The sequence below is a fragment of the Eurypyga helias genome, unplaced genomic scaffold (assembly GCF_000690775.1).
Source record: "Eurypyga helias isolate BGI_N326 unplaced genomic scaffold, ASM69077v1 scaffold8863, whole genome shotgun sequence".
In the NCBI taxonomy this organism is placed as follows: Eukaryota; Metazoa; Chordata; class Aves; order Eurypygiformes; family Eurypygidae; genus Eurypyga; species Eurypyga helias.
Window position 1 is genome coordinate 14,445 of NW_010241930.1, and position 17,590 is coordinate 32,034.

The 17,590-nt window shown below is 37.5% G+C and overlaps 1 protein-coding gene across 1 annotated transcript in view; it reads right to left on the bottom strand.

Annotated features, from left to right (window-relative positions):
* Positions 1-2,664: 2,664 nt before the first annotated feature.
* SUPT3H (suppressor of Ty 3 homolog (S. cerevisiae)) overlaps positions 2,665-17,590 on the bottom strand; it is a gene marked incomplete at its 3' end in the record, with an annotated part of 40,157 nt that continues 25,231 nt past the window's right edge. The window contains exons 6-10 of the mRNA XM_010148908.1: positions 9,519-9,594; positions 6,731-6,843; positions 5,693-5,800; positions 5,034-5,222; positions 2,665-2,775 (exon numbers count right to left, since the gene is read on the bottom strand). Of these exons, the coding sequence (XP_010147210.1) occupies positions 2,665-2,775; positions 5,034-5,222; positions 5,693-5,800; positions 6,731-6,843; positions 9,519-9,594 (597 nt within the window). The remainder of the gene's footprint in view (positions 2,776-5,033; positions 5,223-5,692; positions 5,801-6,730; positions 6,844-9,518; positions 9,595-17,590) is intronic.

Consider the following 17,590-nt stretch of genomic DNA (forward strand, 5'->3'; position numbering starts at 1 on the left):
TCTTCTGTAAATTCTCCTACTGCTCAATAGTCACACATCCAAAACCAATTCTGAATAGCACAGGACTATGAAATTAAAATAATTTATTAAATCCCAATAGCTGTACTGTACTGAAGTTCACATACTATCACTTTGGAAGACTGGAAAGTGTTTAAAGTGATTCCTTTTTCTTATCCCAATCTTTTCTCAATGGTCGGCACTCAAGGGCAGTAATGTGCTCTTGTTTTCAAAAAAACTGTCGTTGAATACTTTGGATAATGTATTTTGCTTGTTATTCCCAGTGTGAGATTTCCTGTGTGCTCCTGATAGATGCCATGTTATTTGGGATAGACAAGTGCACAGATAGGTTTTTAGGATTGACTCTCCATTCTTCCTGTACAAGTACCATAAACTTACACTATAGCATTTTGGCATTAACACTCTTGCAGTTTTTTCTTCTTCTTGTAAGGATGTAGAACTATCTCTTTTTCTTAAAGTTCAGCCTAATCTATACATTTTAGGGACTGAACATGTTATGTAGCTTGCAAAAATGTTTTTTTCCTCAGTGACCTATACACATTGCTTTCCACACTTCTGTGGTACGACTGCTAACATGAATGGCAAACTGCCATCAGAAAACAGCGTTAAAACATCTGGACATGCAGAAAAATCCTTCCTCCTGTCCTACAGCAGACTCTGCGAGCGCACCTATGGACTATAAATCACATCTGATGTAGAAGAATGGTCAACAGCCTTAAGAGAAATAGAAGAGACGATGTGCAAATGTATATTCCAAAGTTCTCTACATGACCTTTAGGTTAGTTTTAAGGGTGGAAACGGCTGAAAACATGACTTCACTGAATATAATGAGAGATACACATTCAGTATTTCTATCTCTGCCGTTTTTTAAGTGTCACTACAGAATCATAAGAAGCACATTGAGCAAAGCCACCTTTCCTCCTGGTTTTGTCATCCTGTGCAGGAGGTCATGCAGATACACAAAGAAACTATTGTGAAGGAAAGGGCAGAAGAGAAAGCAAAGTTATTCACAAGAAGTGTTGGCGCAGTACTGTTCAAAATGCTTAGAGAGAGTACTTTTAATACAACAGTATGAGAGTCTGGCAATATGAAAAGCTTGGGTTGAAGAAAGTATCAATCTACCTACACACTTTCTGCATCTGTAAGGAAGTTACAAGAAGTTTGGTGTACTTTCTTTTGGACGACTCATAGCAGTGTTCATCCCCAAACTTGACAATAAGGGCACTGTCAGGAAAAGTGGGCAGATTGGCAGACCTAAATGCATCATTCTCTGTAATATCTCTCAAAATGCTTTTCCTGACCTTTCTCATTTAAAAAAGAATCGTGTTACAGCTCTACAACATCTGTATGCCTCAAGAAGATGACCCAAGATTACCTTTCTCTTTCTTGGCTTGTTTAGAGGGAAAAAGATCTGCTCATCTCAACAACCACACTGGCAGTAGGTAATGTCAACAAATTAAATGTTTCAGTTAGTTGTATGTTTGGAAAGTTCACAGGATTGCAGGACATAAAAAAAAAAAAAAAAGAAAAATTTAAAAAATAAACCCAGAGTATTTTATTCTATCTTGTGGTTGCCAAGAAACTTCAAACTTCAGTTAATAATTAACCAAACCATCTTTAGTGAGGGTCAGGGAAGGAAGACTTACCTCTCTCTAATCACTCATGTGAGCTCTTTACTTCTTTATAATACAATTAAACACATTCTCTCGTTTCAGAAGCTACTGCCTTAGCCACAGCCTTACTGCCTTAGTGTTATTAGCCACAGCTCTTAGAATACTTCTTCTAAAGACAATTCTCTATTTTGGAGTAGATTAATTTCCTCCAAATTCGGAATAATTTTCCTTTCCTACAATCCCTCCAAAATGGACAATTTTGTCCTGATTTTTAGGAGCTGGTTTTGGGGTTTTTGTTTTCTTTACGCTATAATGATTTCTTTGACATTCACTCTTTTCTAAATGTAGATATTTTGCAAGCAAGGATATATGCCACATAAAACAGCAGATCAGAAGAAAATGACCCCCATTTATGACACTGGAGACAGACTACTTTCACATTTTTATCAGCTGAGAAAATTAAATAAAGAATTCGTTTGGCTGCTCTGAACAATGGCTTTGCAATTTGCATAGGAAAAATGATGGCGAAACCTCATAACCCATCAGTGTTTTACCACAAGCTCAGTTCTATTACATTTTAGTGGAGGTTCAAAGTTGTCTATAGAAACCATTCTCTTCTTTCTCCAACCATAAATGTGTCACTTGAGAGTTCAGCTTCCAAGAGGAGCAGTATCTGACACACAACTAATTTTAGAATATAAAGTGCTCCTCACCATATTGGAATACATATAATTTAAAATAACTGTAAACCTAAACTTTGCAAAAACAGAAAATTCAAGCACTAACAAAAAAGCATGATTTGTAATTGAAAGAAAATAATATTTAAAAGAAAAAAAAAACTTTTTTGTCTTTCCAAAAAGGGACAGAAATTACTAAGTTTTATTTCCCAAGAGAATTATGCCACTTTTATAAAGAAAATTACAGTCACCACAAATTGCTCTCAACAATTCCAAAGCTTCTTCATTTGACCACTTGAAAATCAAAGTTCTTTAAGATTATAAATATAACTTTTTATAACTCTGTTATTACGTACTGTGAATGGGGAAAGGGGGCCAATCTTGTGGCCGTAGCGTCGAATGGCCTCTCTGATGTGGCTGGGCTGGATGGCATCACTTTGAGCCTCTATACCACAGGCTGCAGTGCTCTGCAACAGAAAAACACATAAATTGTTACTAAATCAAAAACACACAACAGACCTACAGTGCATAAAGTATGAAAATAAACCTTTATAAAATGGACCATTTTTTTTTCCTGAGGATACACATCATTGCTGCCACAGACTACATTAGAGAAAAAAAGCTATTAACAAATCAAAAAGGACTTTTACATGAACTTTGCTTAAGAGACCCAAAGAACACCATATTTGTCCTCTTAAATCTTTCACCTAGTGCTGCTGTATGGTGCAATTGAAAAGAGCAGAAAATGTTCAAACTAAAATGAAAGGGTCATACAAGTTATACTGCAATAACTACAGTAACTATTTTTAAAATGTTTCAGGCTCTCATTATGATGTCAAGGGGTGGGGAAAATATTTAACAAGTACCCAAAGTGGAAGGCAATTTGACACCAAAATCACCATTGAGTAATATCAGATTGAAATGTGAAGATGAAACATATGACATAATGGTATTAGAGGGATGCAAAAATGTTTTAATTACCTCAAACTGGAAAATTTTCAAATTTCAAATGCTTTTTTGGGTTAAGAACCCTAAATAGGAAAACTAAGAAATCACTGCTACTGGTCTGTTGATTTTACTAGAAATAGTCCCAGGATTTTAAACGAAAAAGTTACTTTTTCTCCTTGCTAGTCAAACTGAAATGTTGGCTTAGGCTCCATCTAGACACAGCTGCCTGCCAGAACGCAGATGACTTATCAGAATGATGACTGCTTGGTCATAAATTCATGAAAACGGTATTAACGAATGTACTAAGGATGACAAAACCTTAAATTATGCACTGAAATTTAATGTACACACAGACCTGACGCCTCATGCATTCACACTATATACTAATGCTTTCAAACTTGGGATATTTTTTACAAAATGTTTTATTTTCAACAGTGCTGAGTCCACTGGAGCCTGTGTGTGTACACAGGGAATTATTCATAATATGATGGCAGATTCTTCCCTCGCTGATTGACGTTCATAAAGGGAATATGAAACTCAAATATTTTCAGCTGGACTGGGCCTTCCAGGACTAAGAATAACATCCTTCACAAGTTAACTCGTTTGTCTCAATGACTCAGTTATAGCCAGTCTATACCCAACCAAACTGGATGTCAGGCAAACATTTAATTAAAACATTGTAGAATATAATTATTTCAAAAGGCATTAAGTCAAATATTAAGAATTTAAGAATTGAAAATAAAATCACAACACCAGTGAAATACAATGTACCAAAACCTACATCTCCAGGTAAATTCTTGTTCCTAGGATTTCTAATGGAAATTAGCCACAGAAACAAAACATAAGCAAATGTAATATAAAAGGAAGAGGAAAAAGCAGAAGTCTCCAGAGACTTCACAGGATTCCCTAAAGGCTTTCTAAGTGGAGCATAGTAAGGGCAGAGAAGAAGTTGAACGCATTAGGAGTACCTACAGCACTGATGACACTGCAAGGAGAAAACACAACTTTTTATATCTGTCACTGTAAAAATCGCTAGTGGAACTCTATGAAAAATAGGTGGTAGGAAAACAACACGGATGAGAAAATCACAAGTCACTCACTGCTGCTTTGCAGCAAAATGAGTACTGCAAGGCCTAAGTGACTAACACCGTGCTTCCTAGCCAGGTTACTTAATCAAATCTATTTCCCTCGTGGTTTTAAGGTACATATATTCCTCTCAGATAGAATACAAAGGCTCAACAACAGAAAACAGGAATTGCAATATTTACATTTCACACTCTGAATATGAGAAATCCATATTTTATGCAAAGTAAACCAATATGTAGATTGAATGCAACCAACTGGCATAAAAAGGTCAGGCAAAGTTGTTATAGGCAAAGAAAGCCATTGCCTAAGGCTGCTGAGACCAGGAAAATCACAACCAACTCTTTGCCTCCTTTGTTTGTGCTCTGACCCTCAAAACCTACGCTAGCTGTCACTGTCAGAAAAGGGGATGATTATTTGGGATGGTGTCTACTGCTGCAGCTGTAGAGGAACTGCTCATAGAAGGAGCAGTTTTTACCTCAACAAAATTCAGTTTGCAGGCATTACTGAGTAGCTTTAGCCTAGTTCTGATAGAAAGAACACCAAACCAAACATTTAGCCCTACAATAACATTGGTAATTAACATGTGATATAGGTTAAAATTAATATTTAAAATGAGACACATTATTTCCTGAAGATGTTTTGGTTTATTTTTCTTTTTTCTTTTTTTTTTTCAGTCTTGTGCACCAGATACCTTTTTTCTTTTCCTTTGTTTGGATTTGGTAGAGTCCTGTCCAATTCCACCATTCCCCAGGGCTCCTGATGGGGTTTTCCCAAGATGTTGCTGTCCTGCTGATGCTGGGGGTGTGGGTGTAGGAGGTGGTGTGTTTTCAGGAGAGTCAAGACTGGTCTTCACACTTGCAGATTGCCCTAAGAGGTGTGGCTATAAAAGCAAGGTGTCAAACAGCCATTAGATAGTCAAATCACAAAAGAATTTTATTGCCTACTTAGATTTACTGTTAGCAGAGGTGCAATACAAAATTAAATTTGCTCGTTCTAGAGGCCACAGCAATGCATGCAAAACAGCACTTACTGCACTTGCCACTGCTGACAACTTTAATCTCCAAATCTGAAACAGAGAGAGCCTTCAACACAGACAGAAGGAATTCCCACCCCAGAAAAGAGGATTTCCATTTCTCTACGCTGCTAAGAATGTAACATTTGGAGCTATAATGGTGTTTTCCATCTAAATCCATAACTTCAGTGTTCATAAACAGCGTAACAGCAGTTATCTTTATCAATCTGATATATCAATACTAGATTCAATAGCATGCGCTTTGAAAGCAACAAACTACCAAATACATGTAAAAGTAAAATATAAAATTGAGTAATACGTGAAAAAGCAAGATTTACCTCCGTAGAGTTGTGGTACTGTATGAAGGTGGCGGATATGGCATGACTGAACGGGTCACCAGCTTTGGGAGTCATGTCCTGCTTAACCAAAAGAGCCAAGTCCACCAACTGGAGGGGCAAAAACAGCCGATAAAGAGGTAGGTTTACTGACACGGCACTTACTACAAATGCCATCGTAACACTGAAGAGAGAGAGGAGCTGTGGGTTGAGGCAGGTTATTCTTATTGTTTCTCAGTTGAAAAGAAAATTATTCAGAGATATTTCAGCCTAAGGAACCTTTCTTTTCCACTTCTGTAAATATATGGAGAAATCTATCTACCCAAGAGGGCTCGGCTTGGCACTAAGGTAACGTTTTGTTTTCCAGGAAATCCTGCTTTTTAATCCAATTGTGCAATGGGGTTGAATGAGCCTCAGCGCGCTGCCAAAGGTCACATAGCGAAGTATGTGGTTTTAGTTTGGACTTGAATAAAGTTCGTGCTGGACGCCACTCTCCTCTGCAACCATTATAAACCATTTCTGTTTGTGTATCAGATGGATGAATACGGTCTAGTACCCATCTGTCACACAGTAAATTGAAAGACAGACAGGAATACAGTTAGCTTGGGTAGGTGAAGGGGCTACAAGGAAGCTGGGGGGAACTGTTTACAAGGGCCTGCAGTGACAGGACAAGGGGTAACGGGTTTAAACTGAAAGTGGGGAGGTTTAGATTAGATATCAGGAAGAAGTTCTTCCTGGAGAGGGTGGGGAGGCACTGGGACAGGTTGTCCAGAGAAGCTGTGGATGCCCCATCCCTGGAAGTGTTCAAGGCCAGGCTGGATGAGGCTTGGAGCAACCTGGTCTAGTGGAAGGTGTCCCTGCCCATGGCAGGGGGGTTGGAACTAGATGATCTTTAAGGTCCCTTCCAACCCAAACCATTCTATGATTCTAAGTAGTGACTGCATGCTTTTGAAGGGGCTTACAACACAGCCACCTTAGGCTGAAGTACGTCCAAGAGTAATTAATCATTTTAACAAGAGTTCAGTCAGCATACTCCCTTACCTGTGCCACAGTCTCATACGCTAAGTATGCCAAAATCTCCATTGCAACTGCATTTGGCTTTATTTCCATACTGCTACAATCCAACCAGTCACGAAACTTGGACGCTTTCTTTGCTGTTGGTTAAAATCATGAAGGGAAAAGGAAAAGTTAACAGCAGGTAGGCCAAAATAATGCCTTTATCCCAGTCAGAAAATACTGCAAATGTGAAACATGGAGTGTGAATGGGATTTGATTGGCCAAGGAAGGAATTAGTAAAGTGGAATCTGTGGTGAAAAGACTGTTATTTCATACACAACATTTTGGAGACCCATAAGCAGCATGAAGTAGAGAAAAACACATAGTTAAGTAATCAGACAGTTTTCAGAAAAAGGAAGGGTATACCTCAGAGGACCATAGACAGGACAAACCTGATTTTGAAGATGTTATTGTAAAAGAAATAATACGATTGCATCACACCTTTGAGGAGTAAGAGTAAGCACTAGAAGGAATCAACACAAATCTGAGTCTAGATAAAATGACAGAACTGTATTAACAATAGTGAAGACAAATGAAGGAGGACAGAACTGGGAAGTCCTTGTGTTAACCACACAGGGACCAGGTGCTGACAAGCCAGCCAACATGATTTGTAGATGAGTGCTTTTAAAATGTGCTTTGAATGTAAAGAAATAAGGATAGATGTAGATCTGCAAATGATCAACATTCATATGAGAATTTCACACTGCTAATGGATGAGATCACTTCAGAGAAAGTACAGGGAAAAATATGGGACAAAGAAACATGATTATTTGCTGATAGAGTAAAAGGAGGAAAAAAAGGATCATCTTACTTAGGTCCGTGTTGGACAAGGTGATCACAGACAGCTGTAGAGACTTGGACAGAAAGGAGCTAGTAATACAGAGTTCTTAATGAGGGTTGTTTGTGAAGATAGGACAACCAAAACAAAGTAAATACAAAGCGGGAGAATAATTTGAAAGAGCTCTTTCAAAGAGTTCTTCAACAAGGACTAAAAAGCTAAAGAGAAGTCCAGTATTAAATAGAAACCAGGTGGAAATAAGGGTTATTTTGTAGGGAATGAAAAAACTGCACAGGATTGCTGAAGACAAAAATAAAATTAAAAAAGCAAGAGAAAAAGTTTGAAGGTGACAACAAAATGTTCCCTAGAATTTACATTTGTAATCCTGCAGTACCTGATCTTTTGATGAAGTCTTTAAAACTGCACAGAAAAATGTGGAGCTGTAATTATGAATATATATTGTTTAAACAGGTTTCTTGAAGTCTCTTCCAGGTTTATTCTCTTGTGACACATTTTTCATGGGTTTATATGACAGTAAAAAAGAGTTTACTGCTTTAAACATAGTAATATATTCAATTTTTATTAAAACATAAGGTAAAAAATAGCCCATGCATTAGTTTTGAACAAATATTCTGCATGGCCTTTAGTATGTTCTACCTAGTTGAGTTCATATTATGCAACAGAATTTGTGCATGAGTCTGTCTCGGTATTATTTTCTAAGCACTGTAGTTCTCTTATTCTTACTTTCTACATCAAATGTCAGTGAAAAAGAACTGTATAGACGTGGTCATTTAAAAACACTGTGAAAATACCACTGAGATATTTTTATAGATCACAATTCCCTGGTCAGCAACATTCATTTTTATTTCGCAATTTTAAGATTTCTATTTGTTCTGTCTCCAGATGATAATTTTGGGGTTTAAAAAATGACTTTATCACAAACCTCTCATTTGCTGAAGTCACCCTAATCTGAAGTATCATTTATCTAATGGCTCACAGATGTGTGATGCCAAATTATAAATAAGCTTAAAAAACATACTGAATTAGGAAGAGAAATGCTTACAAAACATGTTTTCCTACATTTGCTGACATTCGCTGATACAGAACAGTATTTCAAATGTGTCATTTATTTGCCATAAATGAGTCACTCTTTCTTCGAATTTAAAAGGAATAGAGATAAAAAGAATAGAGACCAAGATAAGGTCTCTCATTTAAAGACACCATTGTGTTCAAGTCTGTGTTGTAGGATCATGTGCTGTTTTGTCATAATTTTTACTGACTCCTTCACCTCACTTTCTCTGACATTTAACCTAAAAACTTAGTCATCATTTAACCGCTTCTGTAATGATGTTTTGCTACATGATCAAGCCCATTAATTTACAGCTCATTATAGCTGTGGCCCACAAGTACTTCTAGTAAGCTGGTTTTCAGTGCTAGTAAAGCCCTAATTCTGTCATCATGTTATTAGTGTTGGAATGGCGTATTCTGATGAATTTGGCTAATGCTGAATAAATTCCACAGCAGGAGCTCACAGCTTAAAATAGAAAAGACTCTTTAGTAAGTTCTTTGTGTCTCTAAGGATAGGGAAATAAAAGCAAAACTTACTGCTCTTCTCTAATTTTAGATGCATTCCAAAAAACCTGTAACCATGAAACTTTACTCGTATGCTGACTGTAACACCACCATGACAGACATCAGGCAAGTATGGGTGTTAACCCATTAACTCTTCACCAGTTCTGCCTTTGCAGTCATCCCCACCAGCACAGTATTTGAGCATATAGAGAATTTGGTAAATATTCAAATAAAATACGCTGCCTGACGGCCTGAAACTATGCTAAATTAACTGTTCCCAGGAGTTATGCAGACAAAGAATTTGAAGTTTTATTACTGTAGATGAAACAAAGCTGCTTTTAAAACATGAGGTTCTGCTGTGCTCTCTATTAAATGAAATAATAATTGAACATCTTAACACAGGACAGCCATTATAATACTTACAAAAACTCAATTGCCGACTTTCACAAAACTCTGCATACTGGGCCGAGTCCATCATTCGTGTTTGTCTTTCTGCTCTCTGACAAAAGAGTGGAAGTACATGATGTACCTTATTCCAACAAGAATTTCAATCTACAACAGAAATTATAGCAGCAAAGCACCCCTGCCACAACCTTCAAGTAACCCTGCCAAATTAAACATGCACTGAACAAGTTAAGATGCAGAAATATAAACCACAGATTGGTCATTAGTCTCGTGACTTAATATTCCCAGAGAAGCGTGTCTATTCTTATTTTAAAAATCCGCTCGCACACTGCTCACCTATGACAGTGCTGAGGGCTGAGTTCGGAAAGGCGCTGAGCACTCTTGCCCTGACTGAGGTGCACACTGAAACTCGAGCACGTGAGTAGTCTGCCTACACGTTTAGAGATGACCAGGCAAGTAAAACATTCTCCTGGACTGAGGCCAGCGTGTTCTGCAGTGAGCAGAACTGAACCCAGGTGCTTTTAAAATGGGAGCGTTAGCAGTAGTGAAAAGAATAAATTCCATTACATTGAGGATGTACCAGACAGAAGGGAGCACTGAAGTATCCCTTCCCACACAGATGTTCATTATACTGTAATAATTAAGTGGTAAATATGTCTGTTTATCTTTTTTTTTTCCCCCACTGTTAAACTTTTCTTAATTTTTTATACTGCTGAACACCTAAAGGATAAAAAAGGAAATTAGGTTGAATTAGATTCGACTCAATAAAAATGGCTTAAAATGTTCACTACTGGATTTAAGATTGTGTTTCACACCAAGTCCAGTGTAAACCAAAAGATTGTATCTCAAAAAAGTCCCAGTACGAAGCCATAAACGCACAACCTCCCCTCCATGTATATACTGTGTCATAACTGAATTGTGCTTCAAGGTTAGGTGTGAGCATGTGTTTGAGCTTTGTTTGCTTCAACGGAGCAAGGTTGATCTTCACAAGGCAGGGATCTGGTCTCTAGAAGAGGTTAAATCCTTCACATATTGCAGACAGAAAGCAGTAGTTAGGTTAAAGAGAACAATTATCCTCTTCAAAAACAGATTGTTTACTCAAGTCTCTCAAACAAGGAAATTAGATCATCTTAAACACCAAGGGAAGGAATATAACTATCTTCCACACAGTAACTCAATGAATAAATAATTACACCTGGTAAGAAGAGAACTGTAACTAAGGATACAAAAGTCTATCAGGAGTGACTTTACTTCTGCAGTGAGTCCAAACCATTCACAGTGAATAAAGACATTAAAGACAAAAGCAAAAAACACACACATACAAACAAATTTTGAATCCCTGAGCACTTTTACATCTGATGAAATTGAAATTGCAGAGTTCTTTAATCAGATTTAATGGAAAACAAAAGGGCTTTGATAAGAGTATTTGGAGGCAGAGTATACACTCAGCATTTGGTCTTGGCAGTTTCTCATAGAAGGAAAAATAACCCCCAAAACAGTACTTCAAACACACCGTTTCTTTCCTCTGTTCTCTGCCTTTTAGGTCACTCTTCCATATGACAGTCCAATTCATCAATTATTAGATCTTGCTGACAATCAACGTGTTCAATTTAATTGTGAACTGAACTTCTAATTGCCCAGGAACATACCTGGAAATTCCTTCTTTCTTTTCTTGTATGTCCAGTTAATAATTTCTACTGTATTTGGACTTTTAGTCATCAGGAAAGAAAATGTTCTACTTCAGCATTTTTCAGTTCTACGCATGCTACTGGCATCTTGCCTGCATTTTGTGGGGCTGCCATAACAGATAAGTAAAAATGTTCAGTCAATCTATTCCATCAAGACATTAAGTAAGTCTAGATTGATTTCGTATCCTTTAAAAATAATTTTCACAATACATGCCATAACTTCAGCCCTGACCAAACATAATCGTAACAGAGATCTGGTTTGCCTCTGAATTAATTCAGATGTACTTTCAAAGACAGAAGGCACCACCAGGATCACCTAATCTGAACTTCTGCATAGCACAGGACACTTCTCACATAATACATTTTAGAAATGGCAGACCCAGAATTTCTTGTGTAATATTACTATATGTTTTACAAAGACAACTAATTTGGATTAAGAGATAACTTCTTCAAAAAATTTAAAATGCTAACTTTTCACGCAATACGGTTTAAATTCTTCAGTCATTTGTGTCTTTGTTTGCCAGCCAGAAATTACTAGTTGGGTTTTCCAGGTAATATTGAAATAATTTAACTTTAGGTACGTAATCAAACAGAATGAGCTTCTCTATGACGGAATTTTATTGAGATCCTACATGGAAATGTGCAGGTTCGCAGAACTGTTGTTTGACATCCCTCTCCAACAACCCTCCCTCTAGAAGTCTCTAGGCCCAACCTTCACCTCAAAAGAGGACTATTGCCAACACCAGATGAAGTCAGCTATGGCTTTCTCTAGCTAAATCTTGAAAACATGGAACTGAAAAATTCAAAAATGGATTAAGTGTTCCAGATTTGGCTCAACAGCATCAAGTAGAAGCACATGAAAAATTCCTTCAGTCTGCCAGCCACATCTGTGCAAAACTGTGAGTTTTGCTTTAAAATTATGAGACCAAACTGTTGGTTCTTCCCAGAAGTGCTGCTACCCAGACAGTTGGTACCCAGTCTGTACTGATGCATTGGGGTTGCATTGTCCCAGATGCAGAAACTCAGTGAATTTTCTCTGGGTTCAGTTCTCAAGGTTTTCAAGACCTGTCTGGACTGAAGCTCTTTCAACCAGGTGCCGTTCACTTTTAATTTGCTATCTTGATGTATCTTTGCTCACATTCTTGTCCATATGTCGATGAAGATATTGAACAATATGGGTCTCAGTAACAATTCCTGGTGTATTCCGTTCTTACTTGTTGCCACTTATATGTCAAGCCGTTGTCTATTACCCTTCACATCCAGCAGTCCCAGGGACTTAAAACCCATTGCAACAACAAGGAATGCACTGGAAAGCAAAATGACATGAAATGCTAACAGGAAGAGGTATGCTTCTAAGTCCTACCTGAGCTGGCAAATTAAAAAGGTATCTAGAAATCTGAAAAGGATACTTTTACAGGCATCCCATAACGTTAATACGGAGATATTAACCGCATGAACAGATTCATCCCAAGAGCAGTTATGTTAAATTAAATGATTCAGCAATGGCTACCCTCAGGAAATACACTATAAAACTCCCTGAGAATGCATGTGGTCAAAGGCTAGTCAATATGCCTCACAAAATGTTCACCATCAAACCACTGCAAGTTTCTTGAAAGAGAAATAAAAAAATACTAATCAAAGGTTTATTACAAAAAAAGGTGTTGCTGAGAGATTTTTCCAATAGGGACTTCATTTCTATCTACAAATTGCCTCCAGGAGTTGTCTAAACACTGGACTTAATTTTGTTCTTATATACTAAATTAATACTTGCACTTACTTTTTCTTTGTATGAATATTTTTAACGTCGTAAAATTACCTACATATTTGTGAAATAAAATTGCTTTCTCCCTTCAGTTCTCCACTGTAAAAGAAGTCTTTCTTAAAGGTAGATTCTAGAGTGATGATCTAAACAACCAAATAAAGTAGCTTTTATCATAAGTAACTGGATTGTATTTTTTCCCAACACACTAACAAAAATACCCCAAATAATGGCATGGAAACTTGCAGTTCAAGGGATAAAGACAGCCGTTCCATCACTCCTACCAGTTTTAGAATAGTCTATAAATAATCAGCAAATGCAGGGAAATAAGCAGATGGATAGCATAGGTATATCATCGTTAAGGGAACAGCAAAGCAGAAGACAACAGCAGATCATCTTTCCTCTTGACTTCTCAAGAGTATAAATAGTAAATGTTTTCTCTTAAAATATCTCTGCTTTGGAAAAATGTAATGTTCCCTTATCTCCACATTTCTAAGGTATATTTTAAAAATTCAAATTGAATCAATAATATGACATAAAAAGGGCAAAGAAAGAGTGAGCACATTATTGTGAACACAGTGTTGCTCCAGGCCAGAAGAGCATTCAGTGTTGGGGAAGCCACACAAAGTTTGTGAAAATGCTATAACCTGTAAGTAATGCTTTAAGTCCACAGAATACCCACTTGCTCGTTTGCACAGTCTTCATTTTTCAACTATTTTTTCATCAATAAATGACACAGGATGTTTTAACTAAGAAACATCATCCATTTTATACAAGCGAAACTTTCTGTTCTTGGAAGGAGTAGCGAGTCACTCCAACAGTCCTCTTTCATCAGTATAAAAGCAAGCTTGCTGGGAATCTTTCCTACCTGAAGAAACATTGAAAATCCTAATGATACACCACCCTGAAGCAATCACAGCTTGAAACCAGATACAATAAATTACATCAATGACACCGTCACTGGCTTATCAAAATAATTAAAAATATATAGGCTTTGCTCCCTCTGTAGTAGTACTAGTCACTCTAAGCAGTTCAGAAGCCGAGTTATGTGGCGTACAGCAGAGTTAAAATACTTTGCATGCTTTCCTTGGAACATGCTGAAGGATGCAGTAGATAGGACCTGGCAGAGTAAATGCATGCTTAGTCTTCCAAAAATGTGTTGCATTGTATCTTTCTTTTAGCATGAAGACCTAAAAAGGAAGACTAAAAATGGAAAGGAAAGAAAACATAAAAAGTTGCATGTTGTCACCTACCATCCAGGGTGAAAAATAATCTTATTTTGATTCATATTTTAAAGCTTTCACACATGACATACAAAGCTCTTTGTGTGGGGGAAAGGCAAGAGGCCAAACGTTAACTTGCTTACCGACTATTCTGTGTTGGAAGGGAATGTGCCGAGTAGCTGCCTAGCTGGAACATTTGGAAAATGTATGCAGCAAGGCTGGACACCCTTGTGTTTGGCAACACTGTTAACGATGAAGATGTTGGCATCCCAAATTGTGTGCATATTCATTTTGTGGCCCGATTTCCTTTGCTGAAGACCTCTTCACTGTGTACCTATTACGGCTTCAAAGGAGCCATGTGACTACCCTAGAGAAAAATCAAAGTTCCCCTGAAATAGCTGATACTCCTAAAAGAATTGGGAAATTTTTTTGTGTTATTATTATTTAGACTAGAGTAACAGCGTGCTGTATGCTGCACCTGACAGGTCCCAGGTTGTAGGTCAAAAATTACCTAGATTTAAAAGGAAAAAAAAAATCCTTTGAGCAAAAAGCACAAGGTAGCTCAATATTGAAGATCTTATAAAATATGCTGGAAAACACATTTTTAGTCTTCTGTATCTTGAAATTATCTGAGGATTATCACTATCTGAAGATTTTTGTTACATAAAGGAAAAATGTACTTACTGTTCTGAGAATCACTTGAATTGGTAAGCAAAGAAAAAAAGGGTTTCAAGAGTAAGCATTTTCAAAGATTAAGCTTACTCAGAGTTTTATACAGAAAATAAAAATGCCACTTGGGGAAAGATCAATAGCTTTTGTAACGTAATACTTGATTTGGCTATAACGTACAGACATACAGAGAATTCTTATCATTTCTGCCCACCTCTTACAGAACATACCACACATTCTGCAGTAACCATTAATCTGAACAAGTCTGCATAGCAAACTTGAGGCCTTTGATGTAATAGTAGGTTTAAGTGCTCATGTTTAGTACAAAGTTCCGAATACCTTCATTATTAGAAGAAAACACGTGGTCTTTTTCTGGCAGACCAAGATGATCCCAATAGCAATGTATTTGCAGATCTATAAGTAGCAAAAAAAAAGTTTTGCTTTTTTTTTCTACAAGATTATTAACCCCTTTCTCCCCATTCCTAAACAAAGTAAAAAAAGGAAATAGCTACTTCATCCTAAACTAGGTGTTTAAAATAAATCAGATGAATCACATCCATGGGTTTATTGAAGTTCATCAACTGTGGGCATCAGCATTAGAGCTCTAGGGACACTGGCTTAGTTCTACATGTCCCGAGTACAGACATCCTCAGCAGAGCAAGATGAATCCTGCTGCGATGAGTGATGAGTGAAGAACACCATCGCCAATAGGGCAACTTCCATTTTAGGGCCAAGCAAAAGCAAAGACTAAAGAATTACTCAGTAAATTTGGTTCCTGCTCTGATCTCAAAGCAATGCAAGTATATACAAAGCTGGCTTTATACACCAGGTGTGTGTTAACTCCATTCATCTTCCTCAAAGTATGTAAAATGTAATCTAACAAAGTATGTGCAGATAAGTAGGGGAAGGGACCTGGCAACAATATTTAATATTATGTAAAAATTTCAAGGGAATTATGCAGAAAGAAAGCAAATTAAATTGCACAGACAATAACAAAATAAATGGATTAATTCCCAGCAGTCATGATCTCATTGCTTAAGGAATAAACAAAACTGACCTCCTGATAGGGACTCACTGCCCCTGTAATTCTTTCCCCTGAACATATGCAAAATCTACAAGTACTGTATTTATTTGAACCGGTTCCATATCATATCCAAATTCCTTGTCTAAAGTTATTACTGCTAGCCTGAAATGTGGAGCTGGAACCTTCAAATGAAACATTTCCATTTCATAGAATACCTTTGATTTCTACAGGAAAATATTTTCTTCCTGCTGTAATAATCACCATGAATTTTGTAAAACTATGTGTTAAATTTATGGCTATCTTCTACCAGTGCTTTCCAAAAAGCATAAAAGAATTTTGGATAAAATGTGCTACCAAACTTAAACAGTTATGTGGGATTTATTAATACATCAAGACAACTGACCTTCCTTGAATTTTCAGGCTGAGGACACTGAAACACCTTTCTGTGGCTGTACATCAAAAACTTTACATACCAGGTTAATATTGGGATACTGTCATGTTTTCTGGACAACATTATTCTGAAGAATTATCCTGAATCTGTATCAATTCACAGATGAGGTGAATATAAACACCTTTAGCACCTCACAATTAAAACTTTGGACCAGTAAAAGAGGCTTCACTCATTTTCTGGGAGATAAAAGCAGCAGAGCAATTCCTTTTGCATAACGAGGTTTTACTCTCTGATTTGCAGTCAAAATCAGCCATTGCATTCTGTTTAAGAATAATACAAAAATTACAAAGGCTCACTTGTAAAGAGAAGGAAAATACTGTAAGCCATGAGAAATTTTTAAAATACTTCTTAGCTTTATGACTAGAGGTATGGATAGATGGATAAATATAAGGACAGACAGCTTAGAAATGTGCATTTGCTCAATATTTTTATTGGATTCTATGCAAATTTCTTGGAGTAACTATATTATGTGCCATCTCAAAAAATCCTCAAGTAACTCTCATCCCACTGTTATTTACAAATAGAATCATAGAATCACAGAATGGTTTGGGTTGGAAGGGACCTTAAAGACCATCTAGTTCCAACCCCCTGCCATGGGCAGGGACACCTTCCACTAGACCAGGTTGCTCCAAGCCTCATCCAGACTGGCCTTGGATACTTCCAGGGATGGGGCATCCACAGCTTCTCTGGGCAACCTGTCCCAGTGCCTCAACACCCCCTCCATGAAGAACTTCTTCCTGATATCTAATCTAAACCTCCCCACTTTCAATTTAAACCCATTACCCCTTGTCCTGTCGCTTTCTCTAGATCCTCCCACATGGCGATTAGAAATACAACTTAGTTTGTATATGTAAAGGTATTTTGGAATGAAAACACACCAGTATGACTCTAGAGAGAACTCCAGCTGCTGCTAGGCTTGCTGAGTTCCTTCACAGAGTCATTACAACATTGTCTGGTGGGCTAGGACTCACCCCAAAAACACTGGGTGTTCTAGTGTAATCTAGTCACCCTTTATGATCAATGGGAAAAGAGAGGCACTTCAATGGGCTGAAGGCACCTACTCCAAGGGAAGTAAGAGAATGTGTCACCTCTGGACGCCCCCTCCTCCCTGCAGACACAGGAATGCAGGTGACCGATCGAAACAGTTGTTCGGTTGCCAGCTGAGAACGTCACCCTTTAGCCACACAAACACGTTGTTAATGTTAACTGGGGGATTACAGACTATGGGATACACCTAGCATGAGACGCTGATCTCCTTTTTGAAAGGAAGGCCACT